Source organism: Ylistrum balloti, unplaced genomic scaffold, assembly GCF_031769215.1.
Source record: "Ylistrum balloti isolate Yb309-2 unplaced genomic scaffold, AGI_CSIRO_Ybal_v1 Utg369668, whole genome shotgun sequence".
NCBI lineage: Eukaryota > Metazoa > Mollusca > Bivalvia > Pectinida > Pectinidae > Ylistrum > Ylistrum balloti.
This window is the reverse complement of record NW_026781915.1, coordinates 3120445-3138831: the sequence shown is the minus strand read 5'-3', so window position 1 is coordinate 3138831 and position 18387 is coordinate 3120445. Positions and strand designations below refer to the sequence as shown.

The following is an 18387-nucleotide window of genomic DNA, read 5'->3' as shown; positions in this document are numbered from 1 at the left end:
ATTATTTTATAATTAGGAATGTTACTAATATACAACGAGTGTTAAACAGAGTTCAGCGAATTTTTACCAATGCTTTAACAAAGGAATATGTCCAAAATCTTACATCAACTTGCTCGAGATTTTTTTCCAAACAAAACATTTTATTAAGTTGATAAGTGCACCGTTGAAACCATCGATAATTTGAATCAAAGTTATTGATTATTATGATTACTTCTGATATCCCTCCCCTGTATGACTTGTGAATTCAAATTTGAATTAAGCCACATATTTTATCCAAAATTTATAGATGAATTTACGACTTCTATTTTACTTCTGAATTGCGGTCAGTTTTCGATAACCGTTGAAAGAAATACTTTGACGGACACAAAATGCCTTGTGATTGATGTTTCCTTCAATTTACTTATATTGTCATCGCTACTCAGAAGGTTCCAATAACATCAAGCCTTAGGTGTTGCTGAACTTCATGTGTTTAGTTTGATGTAAATGGACGAATTATGGAATGAATGAGTGAATATACTTATTCTCGGCTTATTAACATATCCTTGGTATAACGGAAACTTTTCATTTTTCATTTTGTATTTTTTAATTGAAAGTCAATCTATCATTCTTTAAAGTATGTCTTTTTTATTTGATAATTGGTTAAAAAACGGATGAACTAGTTCTTGGAACGCAATAATAAATTAGTTCATATTGCTATTTATCTGGTTAATGATACATGTGTTTCTTTATGCGATATGACGAAAGTAGCACTTTTCGAAAAGAAATAAGACACAATATTGCCAACTGAATTAAACTGCGTCTTATAGGTGTTTCGCCTTTCTAACACTGGTAAGTGGTTGTATTAGCATGAATTGATGAAATCCAGGAGACAAATATAGGGCAGAAATAGATGATACCTAAATATAAACGGGGAAGTGCATTGACACCATAATTCAATAAACTTCATAGTTTTCAAGTACATGTGCATCTATTGAACCGTGCAACTATTCACGTGAATTAAAATGTCGCATGCGGGAGAAATTACAACAAACCTGGGTTATTTACGTTCACCAACAAAGTCTACATCAAGGACTTGTCCACCAACAGAATCTACCTCGAGGACTAGTCAACCAGCAGAGTCTACCTCGAGGACTAGCCCACAAACAAAGTCTGCCCCGAGTCTACAAAGTCTACATTCTGATATTATCTTGTAGATTTTTTTATGTATATCTACTTGTCCTCAGAATATAAGATATTTGCAGATTTATTATTCATCTGATTTATATTGAATTGTACATCTTTAGTTAGTAAACTTACTTCTGTAGAAAGACATAAAATAGCAAAACGTCGCCGTTATACCCTGTATATTCCCTTTATACCTAAAGGCGATTGCCTACGGATATAGCAGACAGAATTCAAGAGGATTATGGGAAACTGGCAGGTTAATGGTGCGAGATGGACATGCTTAAGTTTACACCATCAATGCCGCGCTACAAACTATTAATTATATTGGCGGTAACGAATGCGCCGTATATAGAACTGTGTCTGAGATTCGCTTCCCAGCAAAGCTTAAAGTTGTAGTCTCCGCGTGGTCAGATGACCTCTCCGGCCTCATTTTGTAAAAAAAAAAGAAAAAAAAAACACTTGTTAGTATGATTAAGTGTACAATACTCAGAGACAATCCTTTCGGATTAAACAAAAGGCACACAAGTAAATAGCACATTTTAATACATAAAAGATTTAAACATCGTTAAGCAATATAATGAATCCAACTGCCAAGCAGCTGTTGCGTGCTTCTAGGATTCAACCTAAATCGTTGTAACCCTTGAGATGACCGAGATTATTCCAAAATACCTCAAATACGTTGGTAAATTCCAAACCGTGCCACTCCTCAAAGGTTGTACAAAAGACATACAAGTAAATAACACCATTTAGTAGAAACTAGATACAGTGAAGCCAAAAATTAATTACACTGCTCCGTACAGCTGTTTCGTCCCCCATGAGTCGTAGGTGATGCTAAAGGCTTAAATGTTAAACCTAGAAGGGGGAATAAACGTAATTATTCATAGAAATATCAAAATCTCTAAAAGAGAGGTACACTAGCCCCACGATTCAGTAAATGTCTTAATATTCATACGTGTAATAATAATAAGAAGAAGAACGTCAAGTATATGCGTATATTTTAAATCGTGCCACAATTGGAGTAAAGCGTTGCATTCAGATAACGGAAAACCACAAGCAGTGTCTTCAAGCTGCAATACATTTACAAAAGATACTCAGGTGAATAGCACCTCCCATTACTATTTTGTCCTTCTAGAACTCGTCAGAGGCGCTAATGACCTTAATTAGTAGAAACAATTATACTTCAAGGCAGGGTTTGCATATATCTCAAGAATGGCTGTATTTTGATTACCAGAACGCAAATCTATGACGGGTAATTTTTATGCCTTTTTTCCAGTTAGAACCTTTTTTTATATTTCGGTACCATTAGACTTCTGTTCTCATTAACTATTCGCTTCTACAGTCATTGCTCTCTATTGTCCTGAATGATGTACTTTATCGAAAACGTTCGTTAGAATTAATAGTATCTAATTCCACGATACCAATATGAACCGGAAGAGACATTAAAGCTTACAATCACATTAAATATCGACAACTGGCTTAATATTTACTCAATATCGATTACTTAGTGCTGCTGATTTTTTTTTATAAATTAGAAATTATTCGAACATGAAAATAACAACTCTTTTACGTATTGAAATCACTTCTTCAATTACTAGACAAATTAGCTTTGTTTGACCTTATCTGATCAGGCAGTAGCTTGTTGAATAAGTCCTCTTTTTAAATTATCATATCATTTAAGCTTTCCTTTCATTGCATATTAAAAAAGCCATCAGTACTCTTCACACATTATATAATATAGATGGTAGAATATCCTTACCATGATTAATATTTTATCGTAAAACAAATAACTCCTAAATATCACACGCTCATATAAACATTGTTGTATCATATATTCGTTGTCATACAGTATGTGTATCAGATACATATTGGTTAAGAGTGCAATTTCAGCGTCAGTTTTCGTTCATAACGTTAATATGTTTGATGATAAAGCCAAGTTGTTAAAACAAAAGAATGAATCTTTCCCGATGATAAGATTTAAATGGTAAAGATTTTGTCAACAAACTAATTATGACTTGTTAACTCAAAATTGTATATTCCATGTTGTTTTCTGATTGTTATAATATAAATCCATCTTGAAACTTTTCTTACCTTCTTTCTTTATCGCTCAGGTATCCTTAAATCATCGTGGCAATTGTTCAATAAATGTAACTCTGATCGAACAATGGCATTGAATTCCTAATTATTTTGAGGCATTGAAGTACACATCAATTTTCGTTAGGTTCTTACGACATTTATATCTTCCAGCCGAGTTTTTTTTTCGAGCTTTACGACCCAGTGTTGATCTTACATCACATGCGTTTCGTTTTATCCTATTTTAACCCCTGTTATTCCGCAGTTTATATCATCCATTAAAGATCCAGTCGACAGAGAGCCACATATAGGGTGTAATATGTCTTTTATGATTAACGGAGGTGTGGATATGATACTGGAGCGCCGTCCACATTCCTTCCAGTATCAAAATATAATAATAAAATGTCCTGGAGTTTACTAGCAGAACCAATGGTTACATTATCGTATCCAGATAATAAAACTACAGACGGGACTTTACCATCCGTAACTGGAAACTGAATACAGAGATCTTGGTTAAGGCAGTATCTGACGTTGAAGGTTTGAATGGGTATTGCGTATTAGTGTCATGACCACTTATTATTTTCAAAGTAAACAACTTCCGCAGCTCATAAAAAATCCAAGGGAAGAGAAAAAATAAAACTGGCTTCGCAATTATCATTGAAAAATATCATTGTACATCGTATAGATACAATGGCTGGAAGACAAAACAAAGGCTTGCTCATATCTTCGTATTAATGTCTAGATGGTTTAACTATTTCATGAGTATGCCGTATCTCCTATGTATAATTCATAGACAACATTATTAACATGGTTTCATCGGAAGATTTATAATCTTTTTTAGCATGTGTAATTCCTTGGAGACCCCGCGAAGGACAACTATAGGCATCATGGTTGCCCGGAGGCCGTCTAGACAATGTGTACAAAGGACAACAATTAATATTTTCTTACTTGGCTGGGGAAAACAAGTAAAGCCTTGAATTCCAATCAACGAAAAGCATAACAAATATAAAACCCATTCAACAGATCACTAATAAAATTATATTTACATTGAGGTGGTGAAAATGTTTACTGGGCATGTACTTTGTCAACACAAGAGACCGATTGCTTTTATGTTTAACAGCCAATACTAATTAAAAAGCCGTTGGGTCGCTTGTCATTATTCCAACCCAATTGTTCTTGATTTTTCTGAAATGTTTTTAGTGTAGTTTGACCGCCGTAACCTAAACGACTGTCTAGAATATCGATATCCAGGACAATTATCATAGATATCGGGATTGAACGCTCAGCAGTGGTTATTTCAGACACAGTGTGAGGTGAGTTCCTGATGTGAACCAAAGCTAGCCCGGTTCCTCTCAAGAAAACGTTCTTGTGTAATATTGGCCCATTAGTAAGAGTTTTACTTCATTATTGCGTGAAATGTTGTTGCTATGACGCATTCTCTTTGTTTCAAATTTTGTTAAATTCACACTGGTGCACGACTAACAACAGGGTTACGCGCTCTCTGCTTTGACTGATTAAGTTTCATTTTGCTGTAACTTTTTCTGTTTTCAATTGTCACAAATTCAATTTTGTCAATGAAATATTTTGCAACGTTGTCTACATTGAGTAATTTTCTATATCCTTTGTGCAAATGTACTGGTATTCCTTCAATTTCAGGTCATACATCTTAACAAATCTCCGAGACGGAATCGTCAATAGCTGTTATGTTGCCTTATCCTCCTCTAATAAGAAAACATTAATGTTGTATACATCTTGCTGAAATTGCTTTGAAAAGACGAGGAGTTCTAAAGCAAAAATGGCGCAAAAAGATATCAAGCTGAACTGTTTCAACAAATCTACTGCTGTGAAACGATATGGAATGTTCTCAATTTTTTTAAACTCGTATTTGAAGATTTGCATGAGCCACTGGTAACTTTAACCTAGCAGACGAGGCTTGGATACTCCCGACATGATTACATGGCATTATACAGCGTATGAACCTATCCACAACATAGAGATATTTATTATTGGTCGTTTATAGACATAAATTAAGTATTAGTACTGAAGTGGATAATAATGAAAAAAGGAACGGTTTACTTGTGTCCTTTCTGGTACTATTTCGGTATGATCTGATCATTCATACATCTTAGACCGAATTAACTTCCAACAATTTGTTTTGATTACTTACATAAAAGGCGTTAACGTAGCAATTCTGTAACAAAAAACAAAACAAAAACAAAAACAAAACAAAAAAACAGGAGACATGATGACAATATTTTGCCATGTCAGATCCAATTTAGGAAACATCCGTTTTTCAAGAAAATAATTTTTCCTCGATAGAAGTAATGTAAACTTACTCTTCCAAATTTGAAATCTGTTTGAAATAAGTACATACGGGCAATAAGAAATGAATATGTCTGCCTGGTAGTACTCTATGTAAGGAGGACTAAGAGTAAACAGGAGGATAAATAGTTAACCTCTACGCGACCGTCTACTTCTAAAATGTTATTTATATATTTACATGTGAAAACATCAAACTCCAGGGAAAGCTTCACCAAAATTATTCATATTTTCGGATAGTTGGACTAATGCGGTAATTTGTATCAAAATAAGACGGGAATACCGGTAATTAGAAGACTTAAGGCATTTCAACGATGTGTTTTCAAAGGCAAATAATTCCTATTTCCATTCACTGCAATCGACATGTAACTGTGACAAAACCATGTAATATGACATCATTGAATTGAGATGGGCAGTGGTAATGAAACTTAAAGTCAGCTGTATGGCTACCTATCACTATTGAATATGAAAGTGATCGATTTACATCTCGATATTAAATACTTCCTAAGGAAAGTTCCTAATAGTTGACACCATAATGCCAGCGCTGGAACCCTGTGTTATTAGCCTGTCACTATTCGAGATCAATTAATTAAAACTGACTAGACTTACACTTATGATCAGTGAATATAAAAATCAGTAGGATATCTGATTTCAGGTTCGGAAGGACCAACATGTTCTACAATGTACATAGTCAATGACGTCTTTGTTACATTTCCGTTCAAAATGAGCGTTATCATTACATTCAAATGACATCCTTCGCAAAGCATCATTTGCAACCCCACATCTAAAGAAAATGACGGTAGGTCTGGAATATTCCTTGTTAAAACTAACTATTATATGTGATCGATTCTCTCTTTCATAATTGGCTTCACCATACTGGTTTAATGTATATGCCTACGATATCTGAACAGATAAATTCGTATTATTGGTTCAGGAACCTCTCTCCGATTCATCTGCCTCGGAAGTAATTGCATTGTCCTAAATGTGTTTTCTTTCCTTTTCTCCCTCAAGCACACCTGACGTGATATATCTTCCGATATTAATTGGCATAGGTTTCATACAATTATGTTCATATGCAGGCAAAGCTCCCTCAGAGTGTACGTCCACTAACCATTTGATTTCATAAGTTTAATACTAGCTCGGCAATGATCGTAGTGTCGTAGTGATTCCTGAGACGTGAGATAATTAGATTGTTGTTTTCAATTTACATATGCTGCAAAACCTCTTCAAACTATCACTGGTAGTACGATCTACCTTATACTGACTATTAATGGGCTTTATCAATCAGAGGGTGATCCATTACATAAACTACATGTACAAACATTATCACTAAAATGATTACCAGATTTTAATCATCCCCCGACCCCCTTAGGATGCAATATGCATTGTTTCTCTACGCATTTTCAACCATTGCTAATCATAATGTTAATCATAAAATCGACTGAATCTTACTTCAAGATAGATATTTTTGGAAGTTTAAATCATATGCATATACTGCGCAACTAGATGTTATTGTTTAACATTATTTATGTGTTCATGTCACCTTAAGATGTTGTAATTAAATCAAGTACACATATCATCTGTTTCTTCTTTGTCATTCTAATAGGATTCAACACGTCGTTTCCGCTTATCTGTAATCCACATTGTATATTATACATATTACCTTAGTAGAATCATTCCAATCTCAATCATACTCCTATAAATTTTAAAGAATTTCGGAGATAAGATTATGGCCTTTTTTTACTAAGAGATCCGCGTTGTGTAATTTGGAAACTGGAGAAAGTACACAAATGATAGTTATATCTCTTCATTACTGTATACAGTACAAAACACTTTACAATCATACGCTATTATGTCCACTGAGGTCGGTCTACAACAGCAGAACGTAATCACATGTTTGAGATCAGGAAACGGATGTGGTACATTAATCTATTCTCTATCATTTACTAGCGTCATAGTTTAGCAAAAAGGTGCAACCGGCTAAACTGATGCATGGAGAAAGCGGTTCTGTATGCCTGTCACCTGTCACAGCGTGAAATCATAGCCTAGATTTTCCACGAAACTATCAAAGCGATAAAAATCATGGTTTGCTAATAAGTTGATATCCCCAACCTACTACAAAATGGAAAATATGGCGTTCAAAATATCAGGATTATCTACCGATCTGTGACAATATTTTCCATCCTGTCACAGCGTTGGAAGCATTTGATAAACGTACCACTATAACAGTCTACTCATCACAGCGTGGGAATTATGGTGTCAAAATGCCAGCATTATCTACTAAACTATCAAAGGAAGCGAAGCGTGACACTAAATTGCCACGATATCCTCGGCCTGTCACAGTGTGGAAAAAGTCACGATATCCTCGGCCTGCCAGTGTGGAAAAAGTCACGATATCCCCCCGTCCTGTCACAGTTGGAATGAATTCACTATATCGCTCGGCCTGTCACAGTATTGTAAGAAGTGACGATATCTCCGGTCTGTCACAGTTGGAATAAAGTCACGATATCTCCGCGGCCTGTCACAGTTTGAATGAAGTCACGATATCACCCGTAATGTCAAAGTTGGAATGAAGTCACAATATCGCAAGTAATGTCAAAGTTGGAATGAAGTCACGATATCGCCCGGCCTGTCACAGTGAGGAATGAAGACACGATATCACCCGGCCTGTCAAAGTTGGAATGAAGTCACGATTTCGCCAGGCCTGTCACAGTTAGGAATGAAGTCCTGATATCCCACGACCTGCCACAGTGAGGAATGAAGTCACGATATCGCCCGGCCTGTCACAGTGAGGAATGAAGTCACGACATCGCCCGGCCTGTCACAGTGAGGAATGAAGTCACGACATCGCCCGACCTGTCACAGTGAGGAATGAAGTCACGACATCGCCCGGCCTGTCACAGTGAGGAATGAAGTCACGATATCGCCCGGCCTGTCACAGTGAGGAATGAAGTCACGACATCGCCCGGCCTGTCACAGTGAGGAATGAAGTCACGACAACGCCCGACCTGTCAAAGTGAGGAATGAAGTCACGACATCGCCCGGCCTGTCACAGTGAGGAATGAAGTCACGACATCGCCCGACCTGTCAAAGTGAGGAATGAAGTCCTGATATCCCACGACCTGCCACAGTGAGGAATGAAGTCACGATATCGCCCGGCCTGTCACAGTGAGGAATGAAGTCACGACATCGCCCGACCTGTCAAAGTGAGGAATGAAGTCCTGATATCCCACGACCTACCAGAGTGAGGAATGAAGTCACGATATCGCCCGGCCTGTCACAGTGAGGAATGAAGTCACGATATCGCCCGGCCTGTCACATTTGGAATGAAGTCACGATATCCGCGCGGCCTGTCACATTTGGAATGAAGTCACGATATCGCCCGGCCTGTCACAGTGAGGAATGAAGTCACGATATCCCACGACCTGTCACAGTGAGGAATGAAGTCACGATATCGCCTGGCCTGTCACAGTGAGGAATGAAGTCACGATATCGCCCGGCCTGTCACATTTGGAATGAAGTCACGATATCTCCGCGGCCTGTCACAATTGGAATGAAGTCACGATATCGCCCGGCCTGTCACAGTGAGGAATGAAGTCACGATATCCAAAGACCTGCCAGAGTGAAGAATGAAGTCACGATATCGCCCGGCCTGTCACAGTTGGAATGAAGTCATGATATTGCCCGTCTTGTCGCAGTATGGATAAAAGTTACAATATTCCCCTGCCTATCAAAGTCAGAATATCTATAGATATATTATAGTAGGCAGAACATGTTGTAAAGTGTCACAAAGTATATTGAACAACTACAGTTGCCAAATATTATCTTGCTGTCCCTCGTTTAAAGACACATTGGAATGATAATTGACATCAGTATTTAAATATAATTCAACGACGCCGTTTTCAAGAAATGTGCAACTGAATTAGGAATACATTCAGTAAGGAATTGGTTTCCGTTGATTATCAACATCCAGTTGAATGAAGTAACATTTTCGATATGGTATTAAGCTTAATAGGAAACACGAAATACTTTTAATAGACGTTAACACCTAGAAGTCACAGAGGAGATCGGAGACATTCGGGAACTTTTTCACATAGGTTTTTCAATATTGACTCTACGTGTTTTAATTTAGGTAAGTTTTAAATCTTACTGCTTTGTTCTGAGAGATATGATGTCAGTAATCAATTTGTAACACAAAATCAACGCAAAATTTCACTGTTACATACTGTAATTATCATAGATCCTGACAAAAAACGACGCCGGTTCTATCAGAAAGGTATCAAAGAGTTAAAGCGAGAAAAGTTTTTTTCCTTTTAAATGGAATTTTTTTTTTTTAAAAAGATGATTAGTTTACAGTTTTATCAATGTACTCTGAAGAATGACATACAAGATACCTAAAACATGGTGCCTGTGTGGAGGCCTTAACTTTGTAGGGACATGATAACTAAGATGCCAGAGACTTAGCATTTGTGGGGAAAATTGAAATGCTACGAACAGACGCAAAACTTATCACTTTGGGAGCAAATACGATGTCAGCAGCCTAAATTCCATTTATATACACAAGAAAACTCTGATTTCGAAGGGGCTTTACAATTGTTGGGAACTTTTGTTAAGTCCGATATACGATATATACAATGGTTGCTCACTTACCTTTGTCGGGACACAAACGATGATAACTAGGAGGTCGGCGGATGCCAAACTGACAAGGAATGTGTTTGTGATCGTTTTCAGTCTTTGAAAACGAGTCACAGAAAAGATCACCAGAATATTTCCCACGATTCCCAACACTAAAGTCGCCCCGTAGACCAGGGCAACAGGTATGACCTCCTGAAGAGGAAGAGAGTAATCAGTGTAGTCGTAATCATATGTGTAAAATGTTGATGTATTTAACGAATTTGCGGTAGCATCCACGTAAACCTCGGACAAAGTGGACAGGTTACAATTCAAACATCCATCGGTAGAACCATTAATAAGTGCCATGTCAAGGTATTAGGGTATGAGCGAGAAAATTGCTCTACACCAATGCTAGTTCGTACGAATTCCTTTTAATGAAGAACTTTTGAAAAAGCAGGGAAAAAATACATCTTCATCTCCATAATGCATTTCTAAATTATCTCAAATTTGTGGGATGGGGCTGCGGTCCCTGACGATCATCCAACATCCAATTGATTCGTGTTAAGATTCCCCTGTGGTTTATCAGGAACTGCTCCAATCTACGGCATCATGCTACGATCGGGAGCGCTTTCCCTAACGTCTGTATTCGTCACATACGAATCAGCTTCTATGAACCAGTGCACCAACCCTCCTGCGCAGTAACGATTATAAGGTGGTACTCAAGAGTGCCGTAGATCTGTATAACATATTCCTCATACCAAAAACAATAGCTTTTAAAGTCATCAATTGTAGAGGTGTGAAAATCAACAAGCATGTTATCTACAAAGTAACTTAATGATTGTCAGGTAGTATACGTGTAAAGAGCCAAGAATAACACACGTCAGTCATAGAGTATGTTTCTCTGTTATAGTACAGGTATACTGGTCATTAAGGTGTAGTAGATTTGTTATAAAAAACAGGTACCTGATAAACACATGATTTTAACGAGAAAATGCTTATATTTTCTCAACATGTATGTATATATATATCAAGTCTTATTAAGCAGTTGTTTAGTAATTAGAAAAACAAAAAATACATAGAAATAAAGACAAACAAAACCATGTACATGATAGTTTTTATTTAAAGTTACTTTGAAGTGATGAGTAAACAATAGTTATTTATTTATTGTCTGAAATTCGGTGATAGAACGGACTTATAGTCCGTGTTGATAGGTACTAAATTTCTACTAAATTACTAAAAACTGTTCAATTAATATTTTTTCACTGAAATAAGCATGTTATATTCAGTCTCGACTGACAAATCCCTGTTTATGCCGAAATCTAACAAAGAGCGACACGTAAATCTCTTGTGATGACTCCGGTGATTATCAAGCGTGACTCACGGTCCATAGATAGCGGAAACAAAGATAAACACGGTACAAGATCATCGTTTGATTTCCCTTGTCACGCATGAAAAAAAGGTTGTGTAGTATTTTGTCTTTTTGATCAGTAATCTAAAAAAAAAAAAAAAAACAAGCCGCAATTTAATTGACATCGCATAGACAAGCTTTTAAAAGGTATATATTAAATAGTTAGTGTGACACCTACACCCACGGTTACAAGATTTCAAGATTTTCCGTTCATTGCTCACATAATCACTATACAAGAAATCACTTAATATGTATATAATGTATGCACATACTTAACATACGCTATGTAAGAATTAACTATATGTTTGAAAATTTACTTTTGCCAAGTTTTTTCACAGAAACTGCTGGAATGAAAGATAATACTAGCATTGCTTACGAAAACCAAACTTTTTATTTGTAATTTTGGATATGTACAGCAATATGCTGATGTATATGACGATGTCTAAGTCACTTCATTAAGTTTGCCATATTGATGACGTATAAACTGATTCTGTAATCGTTGTTTAATAATACGCTATATTATTTATCTCTACTGATTGTACTAATTTACAAAAAAACAACCGTAAGTTAACGTATTAACATTGACATGTTATTGCATACGAAACGTAATCATTATACATTCACATTTAATAAAGAGACGGTATCTGCCCATTTCCCCATTCATATTGCTGTATTGGTTTTCAAATTTTCAATTCTTTACAAAATTGCAAATGATTTTTCTCTATATGTCATTTTTCGAAGCCCAGTACTTCTACTGTGTAGAGGAGTATATGATTTTCAAGGGCATCTAAACATTGGGCTACAGGTCTACAACGAATGCAATGTTTATTATCTTTTCCGGATCTACCAGCTTTATCGATTTAATTATTTTTCTCGCCCGGTCTACCAACTTCATCTTAGTCTTTTGTCAGCAAGTATTTTTTTCTCGGCTGGTCTACCAACTTCATCGAAGTCTTTTGTCAGCAGGTAATGTTTTTCTCGCCTTGTCTACCAGCTTCATTCTAGCTTATTGTCAACAAGTAATTTTTTTCTCGCCTAGTCTACCAACTTCATCTTAGTCTTTTGCCAACAAATAATTTTTTCACAAAAATGATGACTATGAGAATAGTTTCCACGATATACTTTAATACATAGTGCAGAGTTCTCTGCATTCCTTAAGTAAATGTATATCAATTTTGTTTGTTTTGTTTGTTAGTATTTATCTTCCCTTCATTACAATAACAAATGTGTTAAGTATATTTTGTAATCCACAATATATTTCAGCCATTAAAACAATATCATCATCATACAGAATGCTAAATAATGTTAACAATGATAACCTTAGAATTGTGCCATGTCCATATGCTCATCGCTTTGAACTATCGGTTGTGATAACAACCTGATGTTTTGGGGCGTCACCATGGGGGCCTGTGATAATGTTTATGTGGGATAAGGGTTCGTACGGTTTAGTAAATGAAACCAACGAAAAAAAGAGAGATATTCACCACCCTTAGGAAAGTCGCCGGTCTTCGGCCAAAGTTTTACACCTTTGGAACCAAAATGATTATCAATAAATTGCTTACATGGAAACAAATCTTAAGAATACAACAAACTAACTTACATACATTTCACAATGTGTGAAAGCGAAACAAACCCGTCTATCCACTAACATACAGGTCAAAAAACAAAAAACTGGTATCAAGTAAGATTTTCGCGTATTTTATTCACTTTCAGGTGACATTGTAAGGTTACGTATGTACGGTTTACAACTCCGGTGTTTCTTTGATAACTTTTGCTAATTATAGACTAACATAACTAACATACAAGCCCTCATCCCCCAGAAACTTTATTACAGGCCCCTGTGGGTGTTGCAGACACCTTGTACTATTAGGAACACACACAGTATATGACACGAATTTTGTAATTCAGTAAGTCTCGCATGACGTCATCGAGCGGACTGCCTAACATAGACAACCCAAACTTACCAGTAGACGACATTAGCGTGACGTCTCTTCCTATGATAAGATAAATATACGATTCGTAATCTTCTGTGAAGGAACGCTAACCAACATTAACACGAACCTAGTTGTCTTTTAAGTTTTATGATAGCGACTGCATTATCTTTTGTGTTAAATATCACAACTTCCGGTCGCCATTATGTATAAAATCAACGAGACAATTTCGACGTGTCGACAGAATCTTAACTAGTTCAAACAAAACCATGGCAACTTCATAAACAGAGACAGACCTACGCTGAGACCATTAAGATTGTATTGAGAATACAGACCAGGTGTTATGGTTACATCATCGACGACATGAAAATCTTGTTATTAATATTGTTATGCTATATGTTAGTAATATAACATTCTAAAATCAAGGTAATATTTAGAAATACGTTTACCACATGAGTTCCACTACTGATAACACGGTTACATAAAAATGGAACAATCATTTGGCATTTTTACATGACAACGCTCTTTCTGGCTTTTTCACACTTGAATCCCGGTGACTATTTTTGGGAGGAGATGGGTTAAATAGTTCAAAATGCCAACGTTAACCTCGTAACATCATCGATCAGGCCGCAAATTTGTACGAAGAACGAGATTGGTTTCTCAGGACGAAACTCTTTTGGTTCTATGCAGTCCAGACTACTGGTGCATGTAAGCGCTAGAGCGGAGAGTGAAAGTACATGAAACTGACTGAAACATTAAAGATGCTGGCAGATTTAAAATTAATCTCTTAGTCCAAATTTAGCTGCAACCTGTGAGTGGCGTAAATAGGAAATATAGACATGTAAACCAAGTCTTAATTCAAGCTTAGTATTTATGAAATGTTGGCAAAATATGAACAAAGGAAAGATTATCATGGAGACATTTTAAGATACACAATGATAATAATAGTGCTCCGGAAAAGGAAACGTCTTCCGCTTCATCAACTACACCATTAGTCCAAATGATTGGACATATTTGAATTTGATTTGTTTCATATTGATTTACTGTTATAGAACCTAGGTTCTCTGTTAGGTTAATATGTTTTACGTCCGCTGTCACCGATGTTCAACAGTGTTCAGTTGACGCGAGGAGATGTCCTTTAAATCCGTCTTTGATTAGTGCAAGGCCCTATCCATCTGTTACATAACTGTTGTCATAACTCAAGATGTCCCTCTAGGTTTCTATAAAGGCAATGCTTGTATTATGTTTTGTAAGGTGCGTATCTATAATTGTATATTTTAGCGTTACTTGCATCACCAATACACATACTAACAAAACAAAGCAATACCATGTGCATAAAATAGAATATAAAAACCAGACATGATCATTCAAATTATCAAAATTATTATTGTGTGAATGTATTCCACATTCCTGTACGTGTTATTATTTTCACTGGCTACACTGTGTCACTACCTTCAAGCGTTATGTAACCGAATAATCACCAACGAATCGGCCATCGTTTAACAACCAATCTATGGTTTCTCCGTATCGTTTTCATTTTAAAGAGAAAGTGTCTTTAGGCACATATGTTCTTATGCTAACTGCTGACCTTCAGCAGAAAAAAATGACATATTTTGTGTTCTACTTGCACACTTACTGGGTGATTATGACCAGAATCTAGTTATGAACTGGCATAATGACCGAGTCTTTCTCTACGCCTCCCCTTCTGGAAGGAAGTTACTTTCTAGTTTCAGACTAGAACATAGAGAGAGTTTAAGAGGCGTATTCGATTTGTCAGTAAATGATATATCATTATGTGTAAATAAAGTCAACCTGCCGCAGGAAACGACGTCTACAAAAGCAATCCTTGTAGATTCCAGAGTCTGTCGCATACAAAACTTGTATCTATGTTAATCGAAAGAAACGACACTAGTAGATCACAGTTATGCTGCGATGTTGGTATAACATATGAAGGAATGTTGAAAAACAAACAAATTGATGAGACTATGTTGGAACATTCGCTAGAGATATCATCTAAATTCCAAAGAATTTGAAACAAGTAAAATATTAATCAACATCCCGAGAAGTCATATGTGTAAATACTTCAATGCAATGTATCTATTTTTCAATAATTTATTAATTCGTAAAACGTACTTTGATATCACGACAACTGTAATGACGGCTGAAAAGGGTAGATACATGTAGCTGAGTTTGTGCTGGATTATTGTTAAAGCATTGAGCTGGTCGCTGAGTTATTGTCATATAAATTAGTACAGTTAGGTACAGCAGTAAGCATGTCGCTTGGTATTGTTATATAATAATAGAGCTCAATACAGTTGTTGGCCTGTTGCTTGGTATAAGTAGCTAGCTCATCGCTTGGTACTGTTGTATGATAATAGAGCTCAATACATTTATATGCCTGTTGCTTTGTATTAGTAGCTGGCTAATCGCTTGGTATGGCTGTACACTAGGTCAGCTAAATGAAGGAGCTAGCTAATCGCTTGGTATGACTGTATAATAGGTCAGCTAAATGGAGGAGCTAGCTAATCTCTTTGTATTGTTGTACACTAGAGCAGCTAAATGGAGGAGCTAGCTAATTGCTTTGTATAGTTGTACACTAGGGCAGATAAATGGAGTAGCTAGCTAATTGCCTGGTATTGTTATACACTAGGGCAGCTAAATATAGCTGTTTGCTTGGCATTTTGTATTGTTATATACAAAAATAGCTAAATACAGTCGTTAGTATTGTCATACACATGAGCAGCTAAGTACAGTAGCTAGCAAATCGCTTGGTATAATAATAAACTTGGCATATTTCCAATTTAGTGTGAATTTGTAAAATAGCTAGTGTAGATACAGAATTTGTTTAATTACACGTTAGAATAGCACTAATGTTGGTAATATCACCCAGTAATAATCCACTTACAGGACCAGTAAGTACTGCAAGTCATCGAATACCATTCTTCAAATATGAAGCAAAAATATAATGGTGAAACATTATCACATTTTGTTTTCCCTTCAAAGTGTAGTTCTGTTCCGTCTTTTAGATACGATCAGAGACAATTGTTCTTCATAAAAAACAACTTGTCAATGAAAGATGATTAGAATAGAGAGATACGGTCAATGTTACTTATCATCTTATCGTAATGAGTTATGTTAGAAGTTTAGTTTGACCTACGTAATACGAGCTGTTTTTTAGCTTATCAGTGAGCGGCGTTCTCATACACAATCTCTCAAAATGATACAACTCACCACTAAATCAATCTCTCAACTTACGAGATTCTACTTATCAATAAGTTTAGAGACATTTTCCTCGTCAGATGTTGAAGATGATGCAAGCATCGAATAAGAGTTCAAATCTAGCCGTTTGACAAAAAAAAAAAAAAAAAACCAAGAGAAATTCTAGTATGTCAACATAAACATAATTTAAACTCAAATACAAGAAAACATTGACAACATTTGAACAAAAGAAGATTGAATACTCCTGAAAAAGAAAAGGAGAATAAGACTAAAAGCTAGCATCTTCCTCTTCGTCGACGACACCTTATCTAATCTAATCCAAGTTAGTAATGTCACGTTCTCAAATGAGAACAAGATATACAACAACAAAACAACAGGCAAATTACTGAGCATCGAACACGTCCAGCTTCACATCGCTCAAAGAAATATATCTCAATAAGATCACGATGACGACTGTAATTTTTTTTTTCAAATTTTTTTTATCAACCTGCATATACAAGAAAGCCAACAGAAGGACACATTTAGCTCCCATAGGTATGCCCGTCGGAAGATCTACCCACCAAAGTCAACGAAGATATTGTCAACCAGAAACTCGATCATTTTTATGATTTCATACTCCTTATATTTCTTCTCTGATTTGGACGCATTTTCACGCTTCAGATATATGTACGTTGGTTGAACAGCTAGACGAATCAGCAATAAATCTTTGCTCAGATGGATTCTTGTGAAGTTGAGTAATCCAGTATAAACGGGGGATGTCCGTACCCTATCACTAAAAGGCAATCTGAATAATTGTAATACTGAAGCATGATGAGCCAGTATTTGTTATTTGGAAAGATTGCATAATGTATAGATGAGGTTTCCTTTCTCCTTTCAAGCATGCCTGGGAGAAGGATAAAGTTATAGAATGCCATACCTGCAGGCATAATAACATACATGTTATGTAAATCTTGAAGTGTGGATTTAACATCAAGATCGAGGAAAGCTGACTTTTGTTTTATGTTCACTTTGGATTTCAAGCCAAGAATAATGGACCGAATGGATTTTACCATCTCAGAAAGTGAATCCAATGCAGTATTATGCAATATTATTATCATTATTATTATTATCTCGTTCCACCAATCCTCTTGCATAGTTTTCGACGGAATCCATAAGTTTTGTAAGTCCACGCCCCAAGTACGTTGATTTAATCACTTGGCTGTCTTTTTATGGCGTTAAGGAGATATATAAATGACATATCATTATATTATATACTATAAATGTCGTGACAAAAGAGCTCTAAGATTCAGTTTATACTTTCCATGCATGTTCAACTCGATTTAAACTAAAATAAACATTTTCATACAAAGAATGCAATCCGTTAAGTAGAAGAGCCATTTGGCGGTAAACCGTCTATATTGTTATCGCAAGATAATGGTCACGCGTGGACGCCATTTATTTCACACTTTGTTCATATCACACGCCATCAATATGACAGTCAATCAAAAAATATTTATCGGAGAAAAATATCTAAAAGTTGCTCAAAGTAAAGGTGTCGCAGTGGGGATACTGCGATGCTGGGATAACAATGGTTGATGGGTTTGCATATGTTTTTGAGTTCCAATCAATTCATGAGCAGGAAGCACAAAGGAAACAGAGATGTTTTCACTCTTTATAACTTTT

The 18387-nt window shown here is 36.1% G+C and overlaps 1 protein-coding gene across 1 annotated transcript in view; it reads right to left on the bottom strand.

Moving 5' to 3' along the window:
• LOC132560299 (QRFP-like peptide receptor) overlaps positions 1-10533 on the bottom strand; it is a 45366-nt gene extending 34833 nt beyond the window's left edge. Inside the window, exon 1 of the mRNA XM_060224970.1 lies at positions 10204-10533. Within this exon, the coding sequence (XP_060080953.1) occupies positions 10204-10533 (330 nt within the window). The remainder of the gene's footprint in view (positions 1-10203) is intronic.
• Positions 10534-18387: the final 7854 nt, after the last annotated feature.